We start from the raw sequence: 13348 nt of genomic DNA, 5'->3' as shown, positions 1-13348 counted from the left end.
AGACTGGTCGTGGACCATGCAGACAGCGAGACATGCACAGCACGGAGAAGGGATCCGGACAGCGCTTGAAGAAAGATCAGCCGGAAGGGGACTCCAGTCACTGGAGACGGACACCGAATGAGACTGATTTACTCCCAGGAAGGTTGGCTGGAGACAAGGTCTGGCGGATAGCAAGGCTGCTGGTGGATTCATCAGGAACAGGACTGGAACGAAGGACATCGGGTACACAGGAGACTGGTACCTCTGGACATCTGGAACATCTGGACATCTAAGATATCTGGATACAGACTAGGAACACCAGGGCTTCTGGAAGAGGGACCTGAGGTCTGGAACATACCACGAGGGAGGTCCGACGAGGGATGAGACCTGGAACATCAGACGGAGAACATCAGGAACAAGGAGAACATGGAACATGAAGCCATCTGGGTAGAAGCAGACTATGGAGGACCTTGACCGGAAAAGAGGAGATATGAACGACCATGGAATCTGATTCGAACGCCCTGAGGAACTGAAGCAAGGCCTTTTTAGAGGGCTGGACCAGGAAGTGCCGTGATGACATCATCCGGAGGGGCCTTGGAGTGTTTCCTGCTGCTGGCCCTTTAAAAGGGAGGAAAAGGCGTGCCCGCGCCTAGAGGAGGCCCAGAGGAAGGAAGAAGGGCTGAGGCCTGCAGCAGCGTACTGCCACAAAGGAGCCAGGCTGGAGGCGGCATCCACGCCGCAAAGATGAACCCTGACGGTGGCGCTCGGGCCGCGTAGGTGGAGAGAGCGATGGTGGCGGCACTAGGACCACGAAGACAGTATCTGGCAGTGGCTCCCGCCATGAAGAAGGAAAGAGCAGCGGCGGTGGCGTCAGCGGTGGCGGCTCCAGCCGTGAAGAGTAGAGACAGCTGCAGCGGCGGCAGCCATAGGACCGCGAGGAAAGTCCCGGGAGTGGAGCTAGGCTGCAGGATGGAGGTATGTCGGCAGCAGCACAGGGCCACACAGGAGCGAAGGCCCGGCAGCAGCGGCAGTCTGGCGGGAAGGCCGCGTCAATGGCGGTAGGTGAAGGCCTGCTCGTGGGATGGGGTCCACGGGCAGGATCGTAACATATTTCAGTTATTTTGTAACCTATCATTAAAATCATCCATTGTACCTGAAGACTGGAAGATGGCCAATGTAACCCCAATATTTAAAAGGGGCTGCAGAGGTGATCTGGGAAACTATAGACCAGTAAGCCTTACTTCAGTGCTGGGAAAAATCATGGAAACTGTTATAAAAAATAAAATCACAAAACATTTAGACAGACATGGTTTAATGGGACACATTCAGCATGGATTTACCGGGAAGTCTTGCCTCACAAATCTCCTACATTTTTTTTGAAGGGGTGAATAAACATGTGGACAAAGGTAAACTGGTAGATGTGGTGTATTTGGATTTTCAGAAGGCGTTCGACAAAGTTCCATATAAGAGGCTTCTAAGAAAACTAAAAAGTCATGGGATTGGAGGCGATGTCCTTTTGTGGATTGCAAAGTGGTTAAAAGACAGGAAACAGAGAGTAGGATTAAATGGTCTGTTTTCATAGTGGAAAAAGGTAAGCAGTGGAGTGCCTCAGAAATATGTACTTGGTCCGATGCTTTTTAATATATTTATAAATGATCTGGAAAGTGGTGCGATGAGTGAGATGATCAAATTTGTGGATGACACAAAATTATGCAGAGTAGTTAAATCTCGTGGATTGTGTTAAATTGCAGGAGGACCTTGAGAGACTGGAAGATTTGGCTTCCAAATGGCAGATGAAATTTAACAAGTGGACAAGTGCATGGTGATGCATATAGGGAAAAATAACCATTGCTGTAGTTACATGATGTTAGGTTCCATATTAGGAGCTACCACCCAGTTAGTTAGTATAGCTGGTTTTAAAAAGATGTGGACAAACTCCTGGAGGAGAAGTCCATAAACTACTATTAATTAAGTTGACTTAGGGAAGAATTACTGCATTACCAGCATTAGTAATATGGGATCTATTTAATGTTTGGGTACTTGCCAGGTACTTGTATCCTGGATTGGCCATTGTTGGAAACAGGATGCTGGGCTTGATGGACCCTTGGTCTGACCCAGTTTGGCAGCTTTTTATGTTTGTTATGTTAAAGATCTAGGCATCATAGTGGATAATACATTGAAATCGTCAGCTCAGTGTGTTGTGGCAATCAAAAAAGCAAACAGAATATTAGGAATTATTAAGAAGGGAATTACAAAGAAAACGATGGATGTCATAATGCCTCTGTATCGCTCCATGATGAGACCGCATGAATACTGTGTGTAGTTCTGGTCACCGCATCTCAAAAAAGATATAGTTGCACTGGAGAAAGTGCAGAGAAGGGCGACCAAAATGATAAGTGGCATGGAACGGCTGCCCTATGAGGTAAGGTAAGGCTGTTCAGTTTGGAAAAGAGATGACTGAGGGAGGATATGATAAAGGTCTACAGAATCATGAAAGAACTTGAACAAGATAATGTAAATTGGTTATTTACTCTCTCAGATAATAGAAGGACTAGGGGGCACTCCATGAAGTTAGCAAGTAGCTCATTTAAAGCAATTAGCTCATTTAAAACAAACTGAAGAAAATTCTTTTTCACTCAGCACATAGTTAAGCTCTGGAATTCATTGCCAGAGGATGTGGTTACAGTGGTTAGTGTAGCTGGGTTTAAAAAAGGTTTGGATAAGTTCCTAGAGGAAAAATCCATAAACTGCTATTAATTATTAAGCAAAACTGGCTTGAGATTTATTTAAGTTTGGGTTCTTGCCAAGTACTTGTGACTTGGATTAGCCACTTTTGGATACAGGATACTGGGCTTGATGGACCCTTGGTCTGATCCAGAATGCCATATCTTATGTTCTTTTAGCTAACTGCTGTAAGCACTAAGCTATTCTTCCATTCCACTTATCCATGATGATAACAGCCAAGGATGAAATAACCTCTTCCACCAAAACCAAAGTAATTCAGACAGATTCAAGCGTTAACCCAGGAGATTGGAATTTTTCTGTCAGCCAATTTAGTCAATGCTGACACCAGTCTGGGTGACTGAAGTGAACAGGACCCAACCACAGGGGTCACATTTGCTATGAAAGAGACAGCTGACAAATTGGCTCTAGCTACCCCTTCCCCTGACTCAGAGGCTCAGCCCCAATAGCAGTCTGAAGATCTCCTCTACTCTCTACCATCAATTTCTCTGACCTTGTGGACGTACCAACAGTGCTTCCTTCAGTGGATGCCAAGTCTTCCACATCTGGAGAGGCCACTGAACAGCCAGACAGTGCTAACCATTGCCCTGTGAATGGAAAGCACTGGAGCTTTCCTCCTCTCTAGGGCTTAAGCAATGTCCAGCTGGCCAGCCACCTAGAGCACCCCACCAAAAATGGACCCCAAGAAGGGAAAAATAGATTAGTGTGCTAAGTGCTCAATAGTCAAAGTCTGCTGAAGCTGACCAAGCTGAAAAGAGACTGAGGGAAAACTCTGAGTCTTCCCCCTTGCACTGTACCGTAACTCATAGGGGAAAAAGTATACTAACATGGGTGTTAGAAGCTGAGCACTGAGCATAATCTTTCTGTGTTGCCCTCTTGGATCTCATGTGTGTATGTGAAACTCTTTCAGTGATTTGCTGTTCAAGTACCAAACTCCAGTCCTCTGCCTGGCTGTCAGGGGCAGTGGAATGCCTTTTTGGTTGGGGGCGGGGGGGTGGCAGCCATGCATCTCCTATATTAATGTCATTCTCTCACATATATTCTACATGTAAACCATGTAAAGTATAATATATTATTATCATAATGCTAATTTCAAAATTAAGTTACAATAACACTGTGCAGGAAGGATAAAATTTTTATTTAACATTCTTGAGGAGTTCAAGGTGAATTATGAATTTAAAATACACAATGCATGCAGTATGATTTGCAAAATACATAAATAAACTGAAAATCAAGTAATAGCACAACAATATTTGTCAGCACCTTGATTATGAAATATGGAAAAGCCATTTTATTGGTCATGTATGTCACACTTTCCAAAGAAAGTCCTTATTGTGCAAACTCAACTGCATGCAAGAATGTCGTTAATTTTTAATATGACTGAGTGCTCTGTAATCAGGGGTATTGTGTAGTATAAATCGAAGTAGTCTGTATATCTTTGGCAGTAGTGTCTTTGCCATAAGCATTGCATTTGTTGCATCTGAGATTGATGTAATGGTCTTACCTTTGAGAGTTCCTTTCCAGAGTCTCTTCTTATTGTATTCAGCAACATTTTCAACTGATTATACAAGCAATCAAAGTCAAAATCATTAGCATACAATTTCAAAGTTATGGGAGCAAACGTGCCATTGTCTCCTTTAGCTGCAGCCAGCAGAAGCTTCTCCAGCTCAGTTGCCAGATCAATGTCTTTCTGATCAAAAACGACAAGCATAGGTGCATCCGTCACTAACTTGTAGAAGCTTTTGCAGGCCTGTTCTGAGCACTGCCACGGAAGAAATCCCATTGTTAGTTCCACTGCTTTCTGTGCATGCTGTAGTGGTGTTAACTGCTTGCAGCGTTTTGGATAACTGTTCAGTGGTAGGAGAAGACAAGACTGGAGAGACACAGATCATAATAGATACTGAATTTTTCTAGCATTGCCAAAATGCCACAAGCCCTTGTACCATATTAAGGGACTCCTCGTTGATGTGTGTCCTTACAGTACAAAGAACACTGTAGTTGCTGCGATAGATTTCACTGCACCAGTGCGGACAGTCCATCTTATCAGACAGAGGGTGCTCAGCTTTTGACTGTCTGGGGTTAAATTTGTCTTTAAACGTGATTTCACTTTGGGGACTGCTTGATGAGATGGGTCACCTCTACCAACACATCCGATGCATCCCAAATTGCTTTTCAGTTTTTCCCCTTCCATCTTGCAGGCACAGATTTATGCAGTGTGCCAAGCAATGAATATAAATGGCTGAAGGGTTATTTTTCTGCTGTGCAGCAACGCCGCACATGTTAGCAGACCTATTAGCTGCTGCACTATCATGTGCCTGCCCTGTGCATAGACTTACCAGCATATTGCAGTGTATCAAAATATCATTTAGCACTCTATAGATGACGGAGGAGTCCGTTTTAAGTAAGTCAGCAAAGCCAATGAAATCTTCATGTATTGTGTAATTTCCAGCTCCCCAACAGAAAGACAGAGGAAGGGAAGGAGGGAGGCCAGAAAGAGAGGCGTGTCCCCAAGTACAAGAAAGACTTGGTGGCCCTGTCTCCCCACAAGAGAAGGGATGAAGACAAGGTGGCCCCAATATAATTCAGTATTATGTTGGGGGCAGGAGAAAAAAAAAAAAAGCAAGAGGAGAAGGCAGGGGAAAGGGGCAGCGAAATAGAGCAAGGTTGAGAAGAGGAGAGGGTCAGGACAGGAGGGAAGGGGCATAAAGAAAGAGGGGAAGGGGTAGAAAGAAAGAGGTGGCAGCCCCAGTGTAATAACCGCCCCCCCCCCCATATAAAAGCAGCAACCAAACAAGTCCATTTTCTTTCAGGCCCCTCCTCTTTCTTCCTGTGCCCAGCCCCTTCCCCCAGCTTTCTCCTTTCCCTTCAGCTTCCCGCTCCCACCTCTCCCTCCCTCTGGCCCTGCTTTCACACCTGCTCCTTCCCCTCTCACTCTTGCTCTCTCCCAGCCCCCTTTACCTGCTCTCCAGATCTTACTCCTTGGGAAAAATGAAGGCAGCAGCAGTGGTCCAGGAGCAGAGGCAACTCCAGCTGCTTCAGCAGCAGCACAGGGCTGGTAGCCAGCAGCAGTGGCAGCAGAAGTGTCCCATGGGAGCGGAAAGAGCAGGCAAGAATGCGGTGGAGGGCAGCAGTGGGGGCAAGGCAAGTCGCGGCGGCGGTACAGACTTATGGGCTGATACAGTAAAGTCCGCGAGAGAGCGGACGAATGCCTGCTCTCCCGGCTCACGCACCGGCCCCTTGCCGGTGCGCGCGATTCACTATGCAAATTAGGCGCTCGCGGTAGAAACGGGGAAAAGGAGGCGCTAGGGACACTATCGCGTCCCTAGCGCCTCCTTTTTGACAGGAGTGGCGGCTGTCAGCGGGTTTGACAGCCGACGCTCAATTTTGCCGGCGTCGGTTCTCGAGCCCGCTGACAGCCACGGGCTCGGAAACCGGACACCGGCAAAATTGAGCGTCCGGTTTTCGGCCTGACAGCCGCGGGCCGAATTCAATTTTTTTTTTTACTTTTTTTACTCTTCGGGACCTCCGACTTAATATCACTATGATATTAAGTCGGAGGGTGCACAGAAAAGCAGTTTTTACTGCTTTTCTGTGCTTTTTCCCGGTGCCGGAAGAAATTAGCGCCGACCTTTGGGTCAGTGCTAATTTCTGAAAGTAAAATGTGCGGCCTGGCTGCACATTTTACTTTCTGTATCCCGCGCGTATACCTAATAGGGCCATCAACATGTATTTGCATGTTGAGGGCGCTATTAGGTGCCGCCGGTTGGACGCGCGTTTTCCTCCCCTTACTGAATAAGGGGTAAGGGGAAACGCGCGTCCAATAGCAGGCTAACAGTGCGCTCCGTCGGAGTGCACTGTACTGTATCGGCCTGTTACAGCGGTGGCAGTAGCAGACCCTGGTTGATGCAACAAATGTCTGGCAAACGGGCAAAGAGGGTCCTACTTGTGCTGTTTTTTAAACTTGCTCATGGCGGAAGTTAGGTCTTTAAGATGTAAAACGTCTGCTGCAAGCACGCTGTGTAGAAGGGGAGGCTCAGAACCCTCGCTCAGATAGGAGATGCAGGACTGGCAAGGAGTTGTTGCAGGTGGCCCAAAGGCTCTTTAACGTAACTTGCTGGCCCAAATTTTTGTGGGGCCATGGCTCCTGCGGCCCCCCCCCCCCCCCCCCTATTCCAATACCTATGGTTCTCTCTCACTCTCTTCTAGATGTTTACATCCCGAGAAAAAGCAGGGGGATTTCTTCTCCCTTCCTTTCAATTTCCTCTCCGTTCAGCTCCCGCTCTGCCTCTTGTACAAACTCCCATTCAGACACACTGTCTCCTCTCCCGATTGGTTCTTCTCACTAGATACCAGCAGTGTCACCCACAGAGTCCTGCTGCGTGAGATCCAAGCAGATTTATGTACAGAGAGACTTTATGTGAAGACAAGTTAATACAAACCAAACATACAAAGGTGGCAAAATCCATACTGAGAAATAGCTGTAGCAAGAGGAGGAATATCCCTTAGCACTGCAGGTTAGAACCTGGCAATATAACAACACAACCAAATTGGAAAACGTCCTTCCAGCTGAAGATTTAAATTAAAGACTTTTCTCTAACCACAAAAGGTAAAATCAATCACAAAGTCTCTGAAATCTCCACAAATCCATGTTCCACTGAATTGGGCTAGGAAAAGAGGGAACTGAAAAAAATACTTTCAACTCAAAAATCCACAATTTCTATACGGGGTCTCTATCTTATATTGACACAGAAAGCAATCCTTGTAGTAGCATCACATGGGCGTGTTGTGGCATAGGTAATAATTTCCTCTTTCCTTCTCAAAATGCATAGCCTTTCTACAAGGTCACACTTTCATAGAGATCCCAATGGGGTCAAACACTTACAATGAGAGATCAGAGACCATCCGCATGACGTTACTCTCTACCACTATTCTACATAGCACTGTATAGCATTGACTATTGTTATAGTTTATTGCTTATTGCATGTACTTACACAGTATTGTAAAGCTTTATTCTCACATTATTTTTCTTTTTTTTCTCACAGCATTAAGGAAGGAATAGACCGAATGGTGATGGGAATTCTAGTGGATTACAAGGTGAAGGTGAAGTTGACAGTCTCAGGGTAAGAGTGCTGAAAAGTGAACTGAGCTGTCATAGTATATATAAAGCAGAGTATGACCAATGAGGAATAGAAAAGGTCAACTCCCAACAAATGCACAAAAAATGGACTTAACAGCAATACCATTTTATTCCAGAAAACCAAGCACAAAACATTATGACAACACTCATCATTTAAGCATTGGCACTTGATTGGCTTTATCATTATTTGTGCCGAGGATTGCAAAGGAGTCCATATCATCCAAGCTATGCCAGGAGCTGACTACCGGACAGACCACAGCTCTTTTGTTTAATCATAAATAAAATTGCTCCCAAATGATGACTTCAACAGAAACAATGCAGATGAAAGATCCATATTGAAGTACTAAATGATCCAATCAATCATCTTCTTTCATCAGTGCCTCAACAAAAAGCTGTCACATTCAAACCAACAATGGGAGAATGTCAGTAGTGCTTAGGGTATCCTCAAAGTCCTCCACTTGGATTCTCTACCAGTGACATCAAGAAAGATTTGATGAGAATGGCTGGGGGATCCAAGATTTATTGTGTTTGGCAGAATGGCAAAAGAAACTGAATTACCAAGAAGTCCGAGCTGAGGGAACAAAAGGGGACCTATAATATGGAGATCAGATATTGCTGTAACCCTCTCTTGGTTTATGGTCACCTAATTGGAGGGTCGCAGCAAAGTCTCAGCCACAGATTGTCTCCTGGATCTCTCCCTTGTTTAAAATTCATCAGAAACAATCCTGGGTGCTGGAGGTCACTGGCGGGGAGGAGATTTTCATCTCCAAGGCCCTTGGTGCCATAGTCTTGGTGCAAGCGTTCTGTATCACAGTCAATCACTTTCACCTCAGTCACAATCACTGGTCAGCATGTACTCACAAGTAGAGGAATCCTCGTGAGAAAGTCAGCCCCCAAAAACACAGAAAGGAGTCGGTTGAGTTATTCAACTCAAAAAATGTACTTAAGTTTAAAAAACAAAATCCATGTTAGTATGGCAAAAATCATAACCACGAAAGCCACAGTCTCTTAATCCATTGTGTATAATCTGATCTCTACTCTCATCTGAACCAGTGTCCGGGCAAAAACCCTCCCCATCAAGAGTGGGAACATTTTTTTTTCCTGTAACATGTGCTAGAAGGGAACAAAGTTCAATAATCCCTCTCTCATCAGATGGTAAAAGTCTCTTTTCCAAAACAGCAGTTTCCAACCCACTGTTGACTAGTCATGGGCAGGCAATAACCAGTAGGGGTGTGCATTCGGATTGACCGCATTAGTAAAACGCAACTCATATTTTTTTTTTACTTAAAAAATTGATTCGACATAAACGATCGGATTTCCCACATATCGAACATAGATATGTTCGATATGTGGGAAATCGCGATTGTTGAGCCAAAATAAAAATATAAACCCCCTCACCCTCCTTAATCCCCCCCCCCCGACTTACCACAACTCCCTGGTGATGGAGCGAGGAGTGAGGACGTCATTTCTGCAATCCTTGGCGAGAAGCATGTGACGTCGGTGGCACGTCGAGTGACGCGGCGTCACGTGATTCCCGGCTCGTTCGGCCCAAAAAGAACTTTTGGCCAGCTTGGGGGGGCCTCCTGACCCCCCCCAAGCTGGCCAAAAGTTCTTTTTGGGCCGAACGAGCCGTCCGGCGCGAACGAGCCGGGAATCACGTGACGCCGCGTCACTCGACGTGCCACCGACGTCACATGCTTCTCGCCAAGGATTGCAGAAATGACGTCCTCACTCCTCGCTCGATCACCAGGGAGTTGTGGTAAGTCTGGGGGGGGGATTAAGGAGGGTGAGGGGGTTTAAATTTTTTTTTTGCACATATGTACATATACCCAACTCATTGGATTTTTTTTATGTCCATATTGGCCGCAAGTGGGACCCCCTTTCGGACATAAAAAATATGAACATAAAATTTTGCTCTGCACATCCCTAATAACCAGCAACCTCCAGCCCTTCCAATAAGGGTTGAAACTGGCTTTTGTGTCAGGAACTAGTCAAAACTGTAGACAATCTCTCAAAAAATCTCTCAATAGCACTCCACCGATGAGCAGAGACATTAGTTCCAAAACAAAGTTCATGGTTTATTTAGCAGCCATGATCATTACCCTACAACTTGGAACTGAGGGGTGGGCAACTTATAGGAGACATCTCAAGACACTGGAGAAATATCATCAACATTGCCTGAAGAAGATTATCAGAATACAGTCAGAAGATAGAAACACCAACATTAGCCTCCTCTCACAAGCAAACACCAAAAGCATCAATGTGATGATCATCCAACATCAACTGAGCTAGGCTGGTTACATTGTCCAAATGTCTGTCTCTGTGGTAATGGTAATTTATTTTTGATAAACCTATTTTTGAAATTACATCAAAATGGTGTACAATAAAGATTAAAACAAACATAATACAATGTCATAAATCATTATAAAAAACATTAAAAACTTCAGTATTAAAATCAATAAAACAAAAATAACAAATTGCACAAATCAAATATATATTTCATCTATAAATTAAATTAAGCCAAACTTGTCAGAATGTAGTCAAAAACTTTTGAGAAAAATTAGGTTTTCACTAATTTCCTGAATTTTAAATAATTATGCTCCAAACGGATATTGAGAGGCAGAGAATTCCAAAATACAGATGCCTGATATTGAAATGCAGATTGTCAGGTGCTCTCTAAGTAGATTTCCTTCGGAGAAGGCAACCTAAGAAAACCTTTCTGGGATGATCTCAGACATCGCGAAGCTTGGTAAGGAATCAAGTTAAACAAGAATTCAGGAAGACTCTTAGAAAGTGCTTTGTGGGCAAACAGATTATTATGAACAAAATTAGACAACGCACAGGAAGCCAATGTAGGTTTTTGAGAACAGGAGAGATATGTCAGATTTGGATAAACCTTTGATCATCCTAGCTGAAGTGTTCTGTAACATCTGTAATATTCTTAAATGCGAAGAATTACAATAATTTTAGAATGTACCAATGCACAAGATAGCAGGGTAAGATCAGATACTGACAGATAAGATTTTAATCGATGAATCATTCGAAGGTTGAAAAAAACTGACCTAGAAAGTGTAGACACCTGTTTATTCATAGACAAAGTTTGATCCAAATATATCCTAGACAAATTTTATTTTCCCAGCTCAATCAAAGTATATGTTTATGAGGAGGGCAGAGAAAGTGCTTCATTATGTCCTTAAGACAAACAGAAGTGCAATATCACCAATTTGTGAGAAACTATTGCCTAAGACTGCTTCAGATATAGGTTGCTATGTGCATTTAGCACCTTGACTCTGGATAATAAAGGAGGTAGAAAGGGGAAGCAGCAAAAATAGTCTTCTGTGGACTAAATCAACAACCAAGCACCACCCATCCCTCTTGAAAATACATGCCCAAGTTACGAAGGACTGTCCGTCGCAGATCAGACTCACGAGCCATCTTTAGACCCACAGAATAGGACAATCCTCAGCTGCGAGGGATTGCCAATGATTAAAAATGAGGCTTCCTGGCAGATAGAACAGTTTGCTCACACTTTACATCCTGCCTAGATGGCTGTGCCCTGTCTGATTTTAATGTGGCTATGGAAAGAAAGACTTGATTCTCATTCTGTAACGCCATGGGTTATTCAGTTTCATGTTGCTAGTAGAAAGCGAATAGAAGGTGCGTCTGTTATGTTTATTTTCGCCCTCTCTTTTTTTTCATTCTCATTATTTCTTCTACTTTACTTTTTTTCTTTTGTCATTTCATCTCATCTATTTTCTGTTTTTTCTCAGTCTTTTGCTCCCTTCTTATCCATTTATCCTTTTCCTCTCATCACGGTATTTCTCTTCTTTTCACTTTTAGCAAAGTCTTATTCACATACTTTTCAATACTTCTGTATATTTCTTCTTCACTTTCTTTTTCTCTTATTTTTTCTTTCTGTTGTGTGTTTCTGTAAGTCATGGGAATTATGTTAGATGGAAAGGGGAAGGGCATCTTAGGAGATGAATACCCAGTTCCAGGTAACTTACAAACCCAGTATACCAGATTCTCATGGTTTCCTGCTGTTTTTCTCCTTAGGCCCTTAGCATAATTTCCTGCCACATCTCCCCCAGCCTCTACCCCATCCCCTCCACATACCCACACCCATAACCTCTCACAACAGCTACCAACTGTTTTTCATTTGGGAAACATTCACATGCAGAGACCCCTCAAGAACGGGAGAATCTGGCAGTACAGAGGTAATATATGGAAATTTGTTGCTGCAGAGTAGTTCTAGGCTTTATTTGCAATCATTCAGGCCGATACAGTAAAACCCGCAGGAGAGCCGGCGCACCGAGGCGAGCGCCCGCTCTCCCAACGCACGCCCAGGCCATTCTCCTGGGCGCGCGATCAAGTACTTAAATGAGGGCCCGTGGTAAAAGGAGGTGCTAGGGACACTTGCGTGTCCCTAGCGCCTCCTTTTTGACAGAAGCGGTGGCTGTCAGCGGGTTTGACAGCCGACGCTCAATTTTACCTGCGTCGGTTCTCAAACCCGCTGACAGCCACGGGTTCGGAAACGGACGACGGCTACATTGAGCATCCGTCTTCCGACCCGCAGGACGATTATTAATTTATTTCTTTTTAATTTTTAATTTTTTTTTAAATTTTGGGACCTCTGACTTAATATCGCTATGATATTAAGTCGGAGGGTGTACAGAAAAGCATTTTTTTCTGCTTTTCTGTACACTTTCCTGTTGCCGACAGAAATTAACACCTGCCTTTGGGCAGGTGTTAATTTGTGAAAGTAAAATATGCGGCTTGCCTGCACATTTTACTTTCTGTATGGCACGGGAATGTCTAATAGGTCCATCAACATGCATTTGCATGTTGCAGGCGCTATTACTTTCGGGGGGGGGGGTTGGCCTCGCGTTTTCAACGTTCATTTTCAACGCGCTATTACCCCTTACTCTATAAGGGGTAAAAATAGCGCGTCAAAAACGCGCGGCCAATCACGGGCTAACAGTGTACTGTATTGTATCGGCCTGATTGGAAGCAAAGTTTCATGCTTTTGTCTTTCTCATGGGTGCTAAGCTGTAGATATATCACACAGCACTGAATCTTGAACATGGTATCCCAATATGAAAATAAGTAACACTAATTACCAAGTCACTGCTAGTCTGTAACCTCTCCAGCAGTGCCGAGCTTAATGTGCATCTTTCTGTTTTATTGCCTTCAACAGCATCTTGGGAGATCTTACTTCCAGGTACAGTTCAACTCGAAAATACACTTGGGGTTTGAGTGACAAAAATTGTATCAGCGCCGAGTGCTCTGGGGTTTGATGTTAACTAGCAGTTGGGATTAAGATTCAGTCAGTGGGTGAATAAAAGGGATCAGTATTGTCTGGGGAAAAGCTTTTCATGAGCAGCTGGAATTCAGTGCTTAGGATCTTAATTTGGAGAATTGAATCTTAGATATATTTCATCTGGATGAATAGGTACAGTTAGGTATCTGCATTCAGAAGGCATTCATATT

The 13348-nt window shown here is 44.2% G+C and overlaps 1 protein-coding gene across 1 annotated transcript in view; it reads left to right on the top strand.

The window, feature by feature from the left end:
* SAG (S-antigen visual arrestin) overlaps positions 1 to 13348 on the top strand; it is a 91209-nt gene that overhangs the window by 69898 nt on the left and 7963 nt on the right. Inside the window, exons 11-12 of the mRNA XM_029617320.1 lie at positions 7764 to 7841; positions 13056 to 13079. Of these exons, the coding sequence (XP_029473180.1) occupies positions 7764 to 7841; positions 13056 to 13079 (102 nt within the window). The remainder of the gene's footprint in view (positions 1 to 7763; positions 7842 to 13055; positions 13080 to 13348) is intronic.

This window comes from Rhinatrema bivittatum, chromosome 9 (assembly GCF_901001135.1).
Source record: "Rhinatrema bivittatum chromosome 9, aRhiBiv1.1, whole genome shotgun sequence".
Lineage (NCBI taxonomy): Eukaryota > Metazoa > Chordata > Amphibia > Gymnophiona > Rhinatrematidae > Rhinatrema > Rhinatrema bivittatum.
Note: the sequence above shows the minus strand (reverse complement) of the source record. Positions and strands in the feature narration are given on the sequence as shown.